Raw genomic sequence first — 17919 nt, 5'->3', positions numbered from 1 at the left:
TGACGTACTAAAACCACCTCCTCAAGTGACACAGTGCAGTGAAGACGGCGCGCAGAAGAGAAGCACAGAAGTCGATGGGGAGTTACGCAAGTTCTTTGCGTACTTTGCGTAACTCCCGTCGACTGCCACCAAATCGCCAAGGTAAGTGTAGACCAAGCCAAAAACTATTTTCTACAGTGAGTGTTTTAAGGAATTCCCCATCCCCACTGTAACTCCACTATGGTGGAAGCAATAACATAGACCAGCTGCAGTTTTACCAGCGTCATCTAGATCGGCTCTGAATAGGGTTAAGTGTTATGACGGAGTGTTCTAAAAAACCCCTGAGTCCTTTCTACACTACAGCCTCCACCATTGCTACAGCTGCTGGAGCTGCACTGGAGTTGAACTAAAGATCCCTTTTTGCCAGTCTAGAAGCATTCTAATTAAGTAAGAATCTGGCTACGAATGGAGGAACAAAATTAAAAATGAATATATCCAGAAAGGTGAGTCCATGATAACGCTGGGTGGTGTCCTAAGGTGCCATGGCTTAGATGCAAATCGGGGAGTTCCTGCATGCTGGAGATGAGGTGCTATTTGACTTTGACCTCTGGTCCAGTCTACACGATAAAACCTGCTTTACTGGGGGACCAGGAATAACAAGATTAAATGTGATTTGGAGTTGCTTGTGTAGATGGGACTGAAGGTGTTTTAACCATATAACTTGCCGCCGCTCCAAGCCCCCTGCTGCAGTTTCTGCAATCCACCAGCCTGTTTTGCAGATGTGGGAGTTGGTAGCACATCAGGTACACCATGACTCCAAGCAAGCACTGCTGAGCTGCTATGACCTGCAGTTTGTAGTATCTGATGGATCCCAGTAAGTACTCTACTGACTGCTTCCAATGACCACACTCCTCCCATGCCCTCCCTGACACAGCCTGCCTTCCTGAATCGCTCCTAGCCAGCCTTCCTTCCCAGCTGCCTGGAGCCTTCCCCCTCCTGAGCCATGATCCTCCATGGCAGGAGAGAGGAGAGCAGCAGACTCATCACACTACTCTGCTGGTCAATTAATGGACAGCTTATTCATTGCAAACACAGTCTTGACTTGTGCTGCAGCTCCACACAAGCCCAAGGACTGAACCTTCAAATCTTCCCCCTGTTTCTGCTCAGCCCTCGCTCTAGCGCACTTGCTTTAGGATCTATTGGAGTTTCCAGGGTAGGGCATGACTAAAAGCTGGGGGTCTGATTTCCCTGCTCCCTTGCACCTTGTGCAGTAACCTACGCCTGTAAATATAAGATGGTGCTACTGGGTGTAAAATACAAGCACCAGTGCAAGAGGGACTTCTGGTTTGGTGCTTGCTTACACCCACTTTGGACTGGTGTAGATGACTATACCAGGTGCAAGGCGGAAAGGAGCCAGGCTGAGTAGGGGAACCTCAGGATTTAACCATAGCAGGATTTGGAAGCATGACTTAAATAACGTCCAGGCAAGGCCAAATTGTGTTGCAAATTGGTCCTTGACACCATTGACATTTATGATGTAGCCAAGACCTATGAAAATACCCGTGGTAATAGACTCCATGAAAACACTAGTATTTCCTTAGGGCTTGGCTATACTAGAGAAGTGCACCAGTTTAACTATATTAGTTAAAAAAATTAAACTGGTGCAAATCATTAATATAGTTACACTCAAATCAGTTCAATACCAGCTTATGTCAGGTTAGCTTAAATGAGGGTATGTTTACACTTTACCGTCAGCATAGATGGTGTCTACACTGAAGTGCTGCAGCTATGTACAGTTTTTCCCATTGATGTAGATAATCCATCTCCTTGAGAGTTAGGCTGATGGAAGAATACTTTCGTTGAACTAGCATTGCCTACACCGAAGGCTAAGGTTGGTATAGCTACATCTCTCACAGGTATGGATTTTTCATACCCGAGAGACATAGCTAGACTGATGTAAATTCCCAGGGTAGCCCAGGCCTGAGTAATTTACACCTTGCCTCTGTGACACAATTGTATCAAACCAAACTGGTTTATGAAATTGGTGCAATCTTTTTGTGTAGATAAACTGAAACAAGAGTAAGGGCTTGTCTACACTTAAAATGCTACAGCAACACCGCTGCAATTGCGCTGCTGTAGCACTTCAGTGTAGATATTATCTATGCTGATGGGAGGGTATAGCATAGATAGTATCTACATTGATGGGAGGATAGACATAGGTAGTATCTTCAGTATATACACTGAAGTGCATAGGTCAGCATAGGTAATATCTACACTGATGGGAGGGGATAGCATAGGTAATTTACCTCCCTGAGAGGCAGTAGCTAGGTCAATGGAAGAATTCTTCAGTCAATCTAGCGCTGTCTACATGGGGATTTAGGTTGGCTTAACAATGCCGCTCAGGAGTATGGATTTTTCACACCACTGAGGGACACAGTTAAACCCACCCAATTTTCTAGTAGACCAGGCATAAGTGCCCATGAAAGGGAATTGCACCAATATTACTACATCAGTTCCTGCGGCCTGGTCTACACTAGGAATTTACATTGGCATAGCTACGTCTCGCAGGAGTGTTAATTATCCACACCCCTCAGCTGTGTAGCTATACTGACCTAACCCCCAGTGTAGACAGCACTAGGTTGAAGGAAAATTCTTTCGTCAACCTAGTTACCATCTCTCTGAGAGTTGGATCACCTATGCCAAAAGGAGAAGCCCTCTATTGGTATAGGTAGTGTCTACACTGAAGCGCAATAGCAGTGCTGCTGTAGCATTTAAAGTGTAGACCTATCCTAAACCAGTTTAATTAAATTGATACAATTTTCTCATGTAGCCAGGGCCTTACCAATGCAATTCACTCTTCTAACATATACAAGACCTCAATACTGTGGTGGCTTTGTTTATCTTCCTATTCATGTTGGCTTGCTTTAGCATTTTATTTAGCTCCAAATAATTTGTTTTAATTAAATGTTTTTAACATCTACTGTTGTTCTAAAGGGCTGCTAATGGCTGACTCATTCAGTGGGACACAATCGCAGGAGGTGTAAAGCATGGAACAACTGTGAATGTATTGGACAGCCCATGCTGGAGAATCCAGATTGAAAGCTAGTGTCAGGATAAAACAACCTGCTGTTTTATTTTTTTGCAAAATGCAGTATTACGGGAATTAAGGAATTCAGAAACTGTTGCCGTTTTCTCAGCTTGTAGAGTAGTGATTCTAAAACCCTAAGCTGCTGCTGTCATTTATAAAGTGTTGACACTGTGATTAGCACTGTACAAGACTCAAGCCCTGTTTAAAGGAGCTTAAAGTCTGAACAGACATAGCTCAAGTGCATTGGAGAACAGGCGGTGCTAACTTGTGACCTAATTCTCCAACCTTTACTCACATTGAATAGCACTTACTCAGCTGAGCAGTTAATGGAACTCCTTGTGAAAGCTCGTGCCGCTCAATGCAAGGGCTGTAGAATTGGACCCATAAGATGGCTGCTCTGTCGTTGTGGAAATTTCTTACCACAGCATCATGCTGGAAGCACTAGCGTAGTCAGGATGTAGACATTTTTGCCACCATGCTACCTGTCTAGAGCTTCTCTGAGCAGGTTTATGGGGGCCTGGTGGTAAAAATACTTTGAACCCTGAATACGCTAGTGTTCTCAGCATCACTGCCACAAAGGGAAGCTGGCTTGGTTCCTGAGAAGGGCTGTGAAGTACATGCTCCCTATTGTCAGGGAAGCTGTTCCTGTGTTAACCTACACAAAGCGTACCCACAAAATATGGTGATAAATACTCATAGTAAGAAGTTATTGTTTTAAAATGTAATTTTCTCTTTTTAATTGTATAAAGTTTAAGTTGTGCAAAGCTTTTTAGATGTATGCCAACATTTCAAAGAACTTGAAACCTGCCCTCACACACCATGAAAAGCAAAGGAATGTAAATGTGCACCGCTCCCGCAATACATGGGTGTTCAAAGTGCCAGCTGTGTGCAGGGCTGTTTTGCAGTCCTCTCTGACACAATGTGTTGCAACTCTAGTGTATGAGGCTTATAGTTAAATGAGCTCCATTGTCTGAGTCTTCCATGAAACCTGGTTGTTTCTTAGAACTTGATCAATAGCCTGGATACAGTAATGAAGTATTACAGCCTTTCAATCTTTTGTTTTGTTTTGTTTCCAAGGTTATCTCCTATGGCTTTACAGTCCCTAAGAAATGGTTCCAGTCTTTTTCCAGATACCTCTTTAGAAATTTGCACACTTGAACCATTGTGCAGAACAGCTCCTATTTCAATCTGCTAAAAGTTTGACAGCACTTAAAATATTCTCCCTGTAGTCTCTTTATTTTTCCTCTCTGTGATTTTGTTTGTTCTTGCAAAGGTTTCTTTGTCCCATCAGGTTAACTCCAGACTCTGAGACCTTTGTTAGCTGAAAGAAGAGAGAGCATTTGGACTGGCCCTTTATATACTTCTGAATTCCAATTATCTCCCCCAGGAGAAACTACATGCTACCTTAGGGTTGCTGAAATAAATCACTTGGGAAAACACATTCCTCCTTTGCTGCTGGTTTGGGGGCAGTAATAGGAGGAAATGTTTGATCTGATCCTGCTCCCACTAAAGTCTATATCTAAACTTCCATTGACTACTGTGAGATCATTCTAATTCTGTCTGGCAATATTGATTCTAGGAAAAATGTCAGTTTTCTTCCTAAATTATTTTTCCACACATCTAAGATGACTACATTAGAAGCTTCAGGAATCTCTTAGTTCTAGAATTTGGGGGTAAAATGGCAACATTCCAATCAATGGTTTAATTATCAACTAATTCGCTGGGGAATAGGAAGCCATCACTTCTAATTTGCTTCAATGGAATTATTTGCACTAGAAGTTGTTCACCGTTGTGGGTAAGAGTTGCACAATCTAACAGGTAGATTCTGTAAAAACAAATATTACAAAAACAATAGAAATGTTTCCATTGTCTTTTTGTTTCAGTGGAGGCTGTTTTTGAAACAAATAAACATTTGCCTATAGTGTTTCAGTGCTGCAGTGTTTGACCATGAATCTTTCTAAATGAAACTGACTTCACTGATTCTTATTGTCCAACTCAACGAGCAAATAGAAAGCGCAGCATTGATTGTAATCTGGATGATAAATTATTCTCTTCTAAAAACCAAAGGTGCAATTTGTAACATAGGCAAAGAAATGTGTTTAACATATGATTTTTAAATTTAACATTATCTCTTTTATTCACAAATCAGGTGCAGCAGGCGGCAAGTCTATTTATGCTGTGCCACTGTTGTGTGAGAGATCATGTCTAGGACAGTTCATTTCCCTCTACTCGTGGAATCCTCTTTGCTGCAGCTGCCAAGAAGGGTTCCAGCTGGTGCCATCTTTGTCAGAGGTTTTGTGATGTGGACACCAGCCTGTTGGGAACTGGTCTGAGATCATCGATGTATTTCACATCCAGCAGGCCACTGCACAGCTGTTAGATGGTCAGAGTATGTGGTAGCTGGTGATCTGATCTGCATTCAGGCTACTGACTTAGATGTGAAAGGGCCAGATCCTTGATCCCTGATCTGGCCACTTTTTATTACCCTTGTGCCACAGAGTCTAAAAAACTGCCTTATATGGGCAGCTAGTGATTCCTCTTATGCAGGGGAATCTCAGGCTGATGTAGAGATGTTTGTTCTGTGTTTGTACAGCACCTGGCACAATGGGGTTCTGGTCCATGATTGGGACTCCTAGGTACTACAGTAGTACTACTACTAATTAAGAATAATAAATATGCTGGCTCTATGCCACTCCCACCAAGCCTTCTGATGTAGAAGTGTGCCAGTGATGATCCTGGGCTTGTGGAATGATCGCTAAGGCAATGTTGCAGCAAGTTTAGCCTTGAAGCTTCTGTAATTAATGCCTAATTCTAATAAAAGCCAAACCAGTCTCTAGCTTCTGGGAATCTCAAATGTGGCTTTAAGTCATTTTTTCCCCAGCCCCCCTCAAGTTCTGTGCCAAACGTAGCTTGACGAAACCTGAAGATCTGGTCCAAAAACTCCAAGGCCCACTGCTAACCCTCTGTGCCAGCCGGGACCACTTTTCATAGCATTTAATTTTCTGTTGTTTAAAACGATTGGCTATGTAGACATGCTGGGCTTTCTGCTCCTGTCAGTTGGCTATCCCAGACTTCTGTATAGATGAATTTTGCAATCTCTGTGTAACTTGGATGACAGTCTTATTTTGTTCTGCTGTGGGTGTGTTTTTTCTTTGTGTATCTTGGAGAGTTTACACATCTTAGCAAACTGCTGCAAAGGGTGGAGGAGGGAAGGCATTGCCCAGAAAAGAGAAGGGAATGAAGCACAAAGGGATGGGAATCTCCAAAACTAACAACTGAGACCAATTTCCCTGAAAATCCAGCTCCCGCGTATGTAAATTACGGCTGCTTCTAGTTATGTCCTGAAATGGCAATGTGATCATGTCATGCACATCACGGGAAAACTCTAACCTTTACAATGACCTCAACATTGGGCTATCTCCAGAGAATTTTCTATATGCTTGCATTGCAAAAGGAAGGCGATATTATAGAGGTATTCCAGGGGACAGGCTACGGAATGTCATTTTAGTAACTACAGATTTTTGAGAAAACTATTGAGCAATCTTTGGCTCAGAAGTCTGAATTTTGATTTTAGGAGCACTGCACAAGCAAAGTTCCTTCTTCTATTTTATAGATATGTATCAACTAGCGTTTTCTCTTTATTTTAGTATGTAGTAATTCATCTCTGAAATAACTACCCAAGGGAATCTCAGGGATAGTTACACAGGAATTGTATATGCATGGGGCATGACTTTGTACTATCAAAGGTCTCTTCTAATCTTAGATATGCATCACAATATATCCCTTGCAGATAAACCTACTGTTGTCCTGTGCCCACACATGCAATAGAAGACTGTCCAAATTGCACAGCGGTACCATATATATGAAATTTAGAATCTGGTCCCACATATTTGTGCCTAACACTTTACCAGATGTTGGTTATTTATGATGGGAGTGATGTGCATGTCATTTATGACATTTGTGTCATTTATAAAAGCACCCTCTCGACACCCATAGCTTGGAAGTGAAGGACCAAAGGAAGGCATACTGATATATCCCAATTCTAAGAGCTGTAAATATGTATGTACATTTTTATTTTGTTTTTTCATTAATAACAATGGGGTCCATCTAACTCCCACTGAAGTCAATGGAAAGACTCCCATAGATTTCAATGAAATGGGCCCAGTATGTATATTTTCCAAAATGGTTTAATTTCAGATTTGTCAGGATAATAATCACCTGACCAGGAAAGTAGTAAACAGCAACCCCCATTCCTACATAAGGAATAATTTTATTTAAGACAGAAGTGTTTGCAAAGGAATAATAGCAAATGTCTACGAAGAAATGTGTACATGCTAATACCATAACGTGCCATACAGAATATTCTCTACTAAATGGGAGAAGAGACTGACTGTTAAATCTGGGCTAGTAAAATGCCTCTTGCCATCCACTTGCTCTTTCTTTTGGATAGAGGCACCAAGGTATGGTAGGTCCCATTTCCTCCCTCATTTTCACTCTCTAACGGTGCCATGCTTCTAAACAGATCGGTTGGCTAAAACAGAAGTAAGGATAGAATTTGTGTTTAGTTCCCATTGAGACCTTGCCCACGCATTGCAGAGGATCTGTGCTAGCTCCTAAAGCTTTTAAATGTGGCTGTTGCTAGTAGGCCTTTAACGTAGCTTTCCCACAGCAGTGTGGGCAGGGATCTTTTTTTTATATGAGAACTATATTAAAACCATGTTGTAAAGCTAATCTAACACCTTATTTAGTGTTCTAGTTTATGGTGTGGGATAGCTAGCATCTTAGACACACACATTCCTCTCACGGAAACTGTGCTAGAATCAGATCCGCTGCAATGGTATAGTTGTAATTGGTGTGGCTGTGCTAGGACAAGGAGGGCATTATTGTCAAAGGGAAACTGGTGATTATGGTGTTTATTTCAAGATATTTCTTCATTCACTCATTGTGTCTGATTTTTTTTTTATTACAGATGGGGTTTAGTTTAAATTTCAATTTGCCTTGTGTCCTTTTGGCTTTTTTGAGAAAGCCTGATGTATTTGGTTTGTTGGCTTGTCTTTTTTCTTTATGGTGGAAACAGAAACATTATTGCCTGGAATGATTTATCCCTACTACTCACCTCCTGTTTTCTTCTGGGCTTTTGAGTTGGGGTTTTTTGGGGGGTGCTTTTTAAAACCTTTTTTATGTTGTTGTCTATGCATACTGATGTTGCTGGTTAGCACAAATTTCCACAAGAGTGCTGCACCACACTGTGGCTGCTTTTATAATTCTGAGATTTCCCTATAGTTCCCAAAACCCATTGTACACACGGAAGTTCACATCACCTCCTTGCTCCCCCTTACATTTACTTACACCCACCATCCATCCATACATACGTACATCCAGTCTCTGCCTTAAGAGAGGTGCCAAACTGGAAAAGTAGGAGTGCAGCTGATAAGGACAGACCGGCCGTGGCAGGACTGTGTGTTTAAGCTTGCAGTTCATGCCTCAACTGATTTGGTTTGTGCAAATACTTCTCTCTTACTTTCACCTGTATTAAATTTACATATGCACCTGGAAAAAATAATTCAGAAATTGGTTTGTATTTGCAGGGTTTACCCCTCTTAAATAGTAAATTGTCTGCTGCAATTTTTGTCATCCTCAGAGAAAAAGAAAAATTGTGTGTGTATGTGCACTGCCGTGAAACTACCAGATTTGCTATGTGCTGTAAAGTCAGCTGGCAATTTCTCCCAGATCTGTGAAAAGTCTGTCCTGCAGCCCCTCTCCCTCAGGGCTGTAATATAATGTTGCCCCCTTTGACCTGAGTGGCTAGTGAAAGTTTGGGTTCCTTTGAGTGTTCCAGTTGGGAACAGAAAGGGAGTAGATAGTCAGGTATTTCTTCAATCAGTTGTGTTTATTTACAAAGAACGTACAAAATGCTCTGTCTCTGTACACAGAAGGAATGAAATAGCTGGAAACAGCTTCTTTGGCTCAAAGCATCAAGCGCATTCTTTTGAACCTGCATCCCTGACACACAAACCTTTTCTATTTAAAAAAAATTTTTTTTTTGAGGGTCAGCCACCGTACTTCTAGCTGTTCCTTTTGGCTTTTTCTCTCTCTCCTAGTCTTGTCTCTTCTGAGTTTCTTTGTGTTCTGCCTTCCTGCATACATCCCCTACCCAAAACAATACTTTTTTCTTAAGTGGGGCATATGCTGACAGTTATATTCGTCAAAGGGTGAATTCACACCTATTAACCTCAATCCCATAACAAGGTTTCACCCAGCACATAACAATACATTAAATGAAGGAGACACTGTGCATTCTCTTGGCTGGAGGCAAGGTACCAGATGGAAATTGCTCCTGTGAATAGAGAATTGGAAATAAAAAGGAAAAATATCAGATATTGGCATGTTGCAGTGTTGCCAACTCTCGTACTTTTATCATGAGTCTTTATCATGAGTAGTTAGTGCGTTTCTTTAAGCCCCAGCTGCTAGAATCAAGAGATTGAATGAGAATCTCATTTTAAAAAAGATTATAGCCCTCATGGCTGCAAAGAAAAGCTTAAAAATTTGACTCAAGTGCACCCTAAACACTTAGACATCAAAATGCAAATAAAAATAACGTTTTTAAAAATAATCTCATGGTTTTTAAGCCAATTTCATAATGGGGGCAGGGGGCTTGATTCATGACTCTTGAATGCTCTGTGTCGGCAATACTGCATCCCAGTTACTTTTGAATCTAGGCCAATATGGAAGAAAAGTCCAAAATAAGGAAGTGATGAATAGAGAGCAGAGTTGGAAAACATGCCTCTGCTCTTCCACCTCCTACTTGCCCCTCCTCCCCTTCAAAACACAGCTTGGAAGGGCAACAGGGACACTGCCATGCACTGTCGAATAAGTGGAGAACCAAGGCAGAACACCCACAACAACAGGTATGGAAAGAGACTTTAATTTCTTTAGTACCAGGCCCCCTACCCGCAGGAAGACCGCATGCTTCCCTCACTCAGTCCTCCTGTAACAAAACCAAAGTTTTATATATTCATAGACACATGTTCAGCAGCAGGGCAAGAACCTGGGATCTTCAGCGCCAAAAGCACACGCCTCGACTACTTCAGCTAAATGAATAACTTCATTGTTTATGAGTAGGTAAGTAGCCACTAAAGGAAGACAGGTCTGACAAATGTATTGGACTCTACTGTCACTGGTCCCAGTTGTATCCCAGCCAGTACCACTGTTTTAAAGAGTTTTTTTAAAAAAGAAAAAATGCAGAATGAATGAAGGAATGAATGAATGCAGATTGTAACACCCAACTGAAAGAAGAAATGATACAAGGCACTTGGCTGGTAGGTGGTAGGAAGAGAATAAGGATCAATGGCAGGATTCCAAATCCTGAGTTTGCTTAAGAGAGCAATGCAGCTATGATCTCTTTCCCTCTCCCTTGACCATCACGAAGGGAAAAGGATAGTCAAGGCCAGAGTCCTGTACATCTGAAATACACTTTATGTACAGATCAGCTAACTGCAGTTGGCATCCAAAGAGTGCAAAGTAAAGGCCAGCTGTAAATCTGAAAAGCAGTCAGCATAATTGCTAATGAGGTATTTGCATGTAAGAAAAATAAAGTACTTCATTGATAATTTGCTGGTTACTAATATCCTGCTGTGCAGAGATCTTTATGCTCTAGGGAGGTGAGATTATTAAATCTTCATCTTGTGTACACATTCCCAGCCAAATACTGCAAAACATGCCTAAACTGAACTGAGGAATAAAATGACTCTGTCACCCTAGCATATTTCACTGTTGTCAAATGCAATGTTCTTTCAAATGTTCTTCTCATTTCTGAGTGCTATTTATTTATTTCTTGAGGAGCTATGTTGTCAGGGAAGAAGCAGGGCAAAAGAGCTGTGTGAAAGTTTCAGGACCTGTGAACAATAGTTCCCAGTGGATCCCTGGGTTCTGTGGGTCTTCCATTCCCAACCCTCTCCCTTAAGAGAGGAGCATGTGAAGGAAAAGCTCATGGAATTTACTGAGCTCTCTGTCTACCTCCTGTGGCCATCCCATTACAGAATGAATTTCACTCTTCTCTCTCTCTCCCCCGTCCCCATCCCACTCTAGTGTCTGATTTAAGTTTTTGAATGCAGCAGTGCAAAGGCAGTAACACAGCAGTCTAGGAAATACCAGACTATGGCTCTGATCAATCTTGAAATTAGATCCACATGCACATGTGCACCCAATAAAGTCAGTGGGGCTCTGGATGGTTGCATTGGTCTGCTTGCTTGCAGAATCAGGGTCTGCTTGAAATGGTGGGATTAGATTTTTATTTCTGGAAATAAGCATGACTCCAGGTTTTTTCATGGAATATTGTATTGAAATGCAAGGGAAGAAATCAAAGTGGTTAGTCTCCTAAAAGTGTCAAATGACAGAGGCCTGTGTTAATGCCTGCTCAACTCCACTGGTGTTAGCAGCGCTGGGCCCTTGGAATACAGATAGGCTCTTGGAAATCTTTTTGTCATTGTGTCAATTAAACCTACTCTAAACAGGATTAGATGACACAGGACCTTGAACCAAAGTCCATGAAAATCAGTGGAAAGATTTGCATTGTCTTAATTGAGCTTTGTATCTGGCCCACAATGCTTACAAAACCGATGACCTGTCCACGGTAAGTCTCCCAACATTGCTAATACCGGTGGAGTTCATCATTGTTAGCAACAGTGGAAACGTTTTGCAAAATTTACTCAGTTTTTAGACAATATTCTGAATGTACAGAAAGTAACAGTAAACATGGCATTCAGAAACAGGGAGAGAATCTAAGTAGTGATACTATCAAACTACAAAAGAGATATATTTATAATAGTCTCACTGTTGCTGATGCTTGAATAGATAACTGATTGTTTTCTTATTCATGGACTGCTCAAGATAATTTACAAAAACATCAACAAAATAAAGAAGGTAACAGAAAATTAATTCAAAAGCAAGATGAGAATTCTGAAGGAGATTCTGTGCTTAGGTGAAACATTCATATTTTGGATCATCAGGCACAGCACTATTCTATTCCTGCTTCCCTTTGTCTCTCCATTTGTTTTCCTTTGCTTTGTTTTTCACTTTTTGGAGTCCTGCAGGGAGTTAAAAAAGAAGCCTTTGTTTTAAAAAGGGTCAAACCAAGAGCAGCCAACTGATCCTAATTAAGGTGAAAATAATATACTTTTATTGGCCTATTTGCCTTGAATTGAAAAATATGTTCTGCGTCTGCTGCACACTCAATCTGCTTGCAGGTCCAATTTCTTCTTCTTTTCTCTCATTTTCTAAATCCCAAATTTATTGGGGGCAATGCTTAATGCCCAAAGCATCTCTGTTGTTACTGTTCTGTGTGGTTACATGGTGCATATAAAAGTATCTTTTCTCCTGATTGATGTGTAATGTGTTGAAGTGCTGCTAAAGCAAGTCTTTCACAACTGGACATTCACTTTGTCACACATCCCTTTTATATCAGTGTGTTACTGATAAGACATATCACTGTCCCAAGACAGTCTCTTCATCTGTTGGTAACTGCTTTATAATGTGAAATGACCCCAATATATATAGCCGTAATTCTAGTAATAAATTTGTGCTTTATATTTAAATTATGCTGGAACTTTAATCTTTTTTTGCATGAGCGTCATTCAAAGCTCACCAAAGTCAATGAGAGTCTTTCTACTGACTTCAGTTGCCTTTGGATCAGGTCCTATAGACATATTTTGTAGGATGCTGATTGTTTCTGTGGGTTACTTCTATGCTTTTGGAACTGAATATTCATATGCTGGGTAGGGATTAAACCACATGAATTTCAATAGCAAAAAGCAGAGAACTATGTGCTTTTCTCAATAGAGACAGTTGAGTGAAGAGGTGCTAGAAGATGGCAGGGAAGTTGACAGAGAATAGAACTAGGTGGACACTACACATTTATTTACGTATTTATTTCTATGAATGTTATGTTTAATTTGCATCTACTGTGTGTGTCCGTTTTGTGTTCATTTTCCTGTATATTCTAGTGAATGAGTTTGTTGGTGGAAAGTTCAGAGACCATGCCTTTTAAGACAACAATGGAGAATATTTGCAGAAAGGCTCTTCTGTCTTGTACCAAGGCCCTTTTACCTCAGGATTGGTGAGCCACAAAGATGGCTTAGTCCCATTTCTGTCCCTTCCAGACTTGTGCAGAGCTCAGCTCAGCCAGTCCAGAGGATCTGGGCCATTGCCTGATATTAAATGGAATACTCCAACCCAAAGAAGTCAATGGTAAAGGAATGATTGTAATAGGCTGTTGTGTCTGCTTCCATATCATCAGATGTCTGTGGAGTCCATTTTATGCCCTTCCACAGGGAAGCTACAAACTTTATTTTAGTGGAATTAGTCCTCAAATATTTTATTCAGAGGAAAATGATATTTGCACCTATTGGTCCACAGGAGCTATACAATCACTCTGGGTTATGCGACCATAGGGCTATCTATACTGAACAGGTTCCTCCTCAGAACTGCTTGCTTGATGCCTTTTTTTGACATTACATAGGTTCCTATTGCCCAGTCAGGCCCATTGGAAAAGTGGTAGGGATTCACTGTGTGCGCTCAGTAAACTCCTTAGCATCCTGAAGTGTGTGTTGAGTTTCAGGTAGTGATGTTTTAGAGACAAATGTTCAATGAGGCCTTCACATGTGTGTGTACGATTCTATACATGAAAATCACTATGCCCACAAAAATATAATGGGAGTGTACAGTGTATTTCTGCTTAATTTAGCCAAAAGGTTTAATCCTATACATTTATATTCTATCCTTTGCATAGATAAGTAATAGTGCACAAATATTTTGCTTGCTTAAGGTTGCATGTGCAAAGGAGTGTGCACATAGACTGCATCCTGAATACTTGGCTCTTGAAATCATTGTTGGACCGGAGCATCATGTATCTTTGGCTGAGAACTCTGTGATAGAGCCCAGGTGAAGGCTCCATTTGGAAGACAATTTCCATCTTCTCTGCCCACACCTCTGCACGGTGAGAAGGGAGGTTAGATTTTTAGTACAGGGTTGGCCTGCAAGAAAAGCTATAGTTTGTGACCCCCTCACTCCACCATTTCCAAATATCAAGATCAGGAGTGTTCTCAAGTGCCTCCATGCAGAGATTGAGGGTAGAAAACATACTTACAACTGCTCTAAAATTTAGTTTTTGGTTTAAGACAAAATAAGGAGCCTGGTCCTGGGTGAATCTCATCTTCCTCTCCTGTAATAGGGCTATAGTAACTTGCCTCGGTTTCATAGACAAGTTGGTGTTGAAAAACATTGGGTTCAGTAAAGGGTAATGTATGATAGAGAGATATTACTTAAATACACTCCCTTCTGTAGTTCTTCAGTGTAGGACTAACTTTCTCCCTCATTTTGAAGGAGAAAGCAAGTGAATCAATGTAGATTGATTTAAATCAGTGTTTGTAAATAACTGATTTAAACCACCAAGCAGGAGATTTATTTAAATAATCAATTTTAATCTTGTTTTTGCATTTGTATTTGTTAGTCATTTTCTTAAAGATTGATCATCACTGGTTGGTAACTAAATTTAGCCTTTCCACTGACCAGAAGCATACACTGTAACTATGCCTCTTTGTTTAAGGAATTATATAACTTTACTTACATTTACTTAGCTCCTTAATGTTTACATTTGTTGTTATCTTAGAAAATGGTGACTGAGGCATTTCTTATTTACTAAATGATTATTGATTGCTGCGCGGTGGAAATTCAACTTCAATTAAAATGCACAACAGCGTTTATTTTGTATTAAATGCCTCTACCTTCCATGGGCCGGATCCCTAAGAAACCAAAGCGTTAGCCACCCTGCGTTGCGCATTTGAAACTGCTTTAATAAACAAAGGCCTGCCGCGCTCTAAGGCTCTTTGCCAGAATCCAACATGGCCGCCGCTAGAACCTAAAAGAGCCGCTGTCTAGCCACCCAGTGACGGACCCGCCCCTAAAGGACGAGGCTGCCCGAATCAGACATGGCGGCGCCCACTGCTCTTCCCCTCTGTCTTACGTCTTCATTTCTTTGCCGTCTCGATGGTCTTCACGCCCACAGATCATCACGTGACGGCACTTACGTGGCCAATGGAGGCCCGACGTCTCCCCGTGCGGTCGCTCCTGTGCCCCGCCCAGCCTCGTTGTGGTAGAAGGCGCCATTGACGGAAGCCGGAGTCGCCACTGTCGTCGGGGTCTCAAGGAGGCTTTTACCGCTCCTGGGCACAGGGCACCGCCGTCGTTGCCATGGATTACGGGGAAGGTGAGGGCGCCCCCCCCCTCCCGGAGCGAGGGGAGAGTCCGGCGGCCTTCGCCGCCTCAGGACCCGCCTCTGTCTCAAAATGGCCGCGGCCGCGTTGTTTGGTGTAGCGGGAACGGGCTCCCCGGGCGCTGCCTCTCGGCCTGGGGGCAGCGGGGCGGTCTGTTCCCAGGGAGCAGGGAGGGGCCCTGGCTGAGCAGCAGCAGCAGCGGCCTTAGGCGCAGGAGGGGGTACGCGCGCGCCCAGCGTAGGGAGCGGTCGGGGGCCCCGCAGGGGAGTGAGGGTGCGAGCTCTGAGCGCTTGTGACAGGAGCAGTAGGTACCTCGTGGCAGCTCCCTGTCTCCCCTCTGCTGTTCCTGGCCGGCCCCGGGGCACTCACGCTGCCCCGCCCGCCCCAGCTCCGGCTTCCCACCCAGGCAGGCACCCCCATGCTATAGGGTGGGAACATAGACAGCGGCTCAGTCTCGCGTGTGAGCAGCAAATCCAGTCCACCCAAAGCGATCTGGCTGAGAAGTCCCTGGGGCCAATAACAAGGTTATGCGCTTTAATACACTGGTTCCCAACCTTTTTGGCTCGACTGCCACAGTTACCATTTTTACTGCCCTTCAGGTATGCCAGCAGCCCTCCCACCCCCACTGCAGTCAGAGGGAAGGAGTGAGTCCTCGCTGATCTTCTGTCCTGGCAGCACACGTCCTGTAACCCCATGTGCTTCACCTGGGTTTCTAGGCAGTGGCTCCCTTCTGTAGCCAGGGGGATGGGAGGTCACTGCTAGGGACCCTGGTGGAGCATTTTGGTGCGCTCCCTGCTACAGCCAAGAGGAAGAGAGCGCTGATCTCCCTTCCCCTTGGCTGCTGCAAGGAGCCTGTACCCATCTTATAGCCCCACAGCAACATGTTGCGCCTGGGTCCTTAGGCAGCAGCTCCCTTCTGCAGCTAATGGGAGAGGAGTGGTGGGCCGCTTTGAAAGACCCTGCAGACCACAGGTTGGGAACCTCTGCTTTAATAGGTATAATGTGAGCTAGCTGTGCATATGATTGGGATCCAAATAAATTGTAATCAACCAGGAAAAAAGAAGTTGTGTGTTTGGGTGCACATATCTCTGTTCATTCAAAAAGAAAAGAAAAGAAAAAGGCAAATAAAATATTGAGCTACTCAAAGAATAGGATGGGAAATAATGAAAGAATAATGACATTACTTGGAATACTGTGCTCTGTTCTTGTTACTTTATATATAAAAACATATATAGTAGAAACAGATTAGGGTTTGGTGGGATCCCACTTCTACAGGCATGGAAAAACTTCCAAATGAGTAAAGATTAGGATTGTTTAGAGATGCTTTGACTAAGAGGGGACATGAAAGGGATCTGAAATAAAAAATGTGGAGAGAAAGCAAATTGTTCTTATACTATGAAAAATGGTTTTAAAAATGAGGCCACAGATTTTATTGATAAAAGGAATACATGTTTACATGATGCATAATTGTGTGGTAATTCATTTCTGCAAGAAGAGTGAGGTCAGGAGATTAGTAGGATTCAAAAAAGGAGTAGACATCAATATTCTCATTAACCCTATCCACTCTTACATTAGAATGGCTTTTTTAAAAATTAGGGTTATAAACTCTTATGCTTCTGGAAATAAACTCCACTAAAAGATTGGGATTTTGAAGATGTTCCCCCCAATAGACAGACCATTTTGTAGTTGTTCACTACAGGATTTCTTGAAAGCACCTCTAACTAGCCACTATCCAAAACAATATTGGACCCCACTTCTCAGATCCAGTGTGGTAGTTCCTATGATGTGGTCTTTCAGCCTTTGGCTCTATGTAGTCCCAGTCAATCCAAAATTCAATCTTCTTAAGAAGCCAACATAACCTGTTTAAAATCTTTTTTCTTAATATTAAGTTAAAATGTCCATCCTTAGTAATTTTCAGCTTTTAAGTAGAAAGTGCATTGTCAGTGGAAGAGACAGGAATGAAAGATGCAAATTTTAAATGGGCATTTAAAATATTGTATTGAAACATGCAATAAAATCATTAACCACACAGGATGAGACTAAAACCTGCCTTTTTGAGATCTGCTGATGAAAAACACTATAAAAAGATCTGGCTGTTTTTATTATTAAAATGAATCCAAAATCAGTCTTCTCTCTGAAGAGTGGGAAAGGGAATAGGGATAGTGGACAGGTGTATATTATGTAATTAGAATGTAAATTTCACATGCTTCTAAAATGGCTTTGCTTTGAATTTGTTAAAATGAAACCGAACACTTTTTAAAAGGTAGTAGAAAATATCAGTTGTGATGCCACAGAGTGTGTACAGAATTGAATCTTATTCTTTGCCGTGTGTTGTAGTAGGAGATGCAAGACCCTTTGCTGCATTCAGATTGGGTCAATTCTACCTTACAGAGAAATATCAAAGCCCTGTAGATTGCAAGTTAAATTGTAAATGTCCAGTAGGTGGCAATAGAGGACACATTGCAGATTAGTATTGGGACTTTCCCCTTTCTTCTCTTAAGTCTGGTTTGAGCTTTAGGCAAATTTTTTTGATGGAATTTTTTTAGCCACATTTTTTGTAATTCCACTAGCCTATAACTTGGT

At 41.9% G+C, this 17919-nt stretch overlaps 1 protein-coding gene across 1 annotated transcript in view; it reads left to right on the top strand.

Annotated features, from left to right (window-relative positions):
* Positions 1–15190: 15190 nt before the first annotated feature.
* ZNF326 (zinc finger protein 326) overlaps positions 15191–17919 on the top strand; it is a 30613-nt gene continuing 27884 nt past the window's right edge. The window contains exon 1 of the mRNA XM_067538501.1: positions 15191–15329. Coding sequence (XP_067394602.1) covers positions 15314–15329 — 16 coding nt within the window. The 5' untranslated portion in view covers positions 15191–15313. The remainder of the gene's footprint in view (positions 15330–17919) is intronic.

This window comes from Emydura macquarii, unplaced genomic scaffold, assembly GCF_026122565.2.
Source record: "Emydura macquarii macquarii isolate MOO-44397 ecotype Brisbane River unplaced genomic scaffold, CSIRO-AGI_Emac_v2 contig_480, whole genome shotgun sequence".
In the NCBI taxonomy this organism is placed as follows: Eukaryota; Metazoa; Chordata; order Testudines; family Chelidae; genus Emydura; species Emydura macquarii.
The sequence above is the reverse complement of the archived record's forward strand: the minus strand, read 5'-3'. Positions and strand labels throughout refer to the sequence as shown.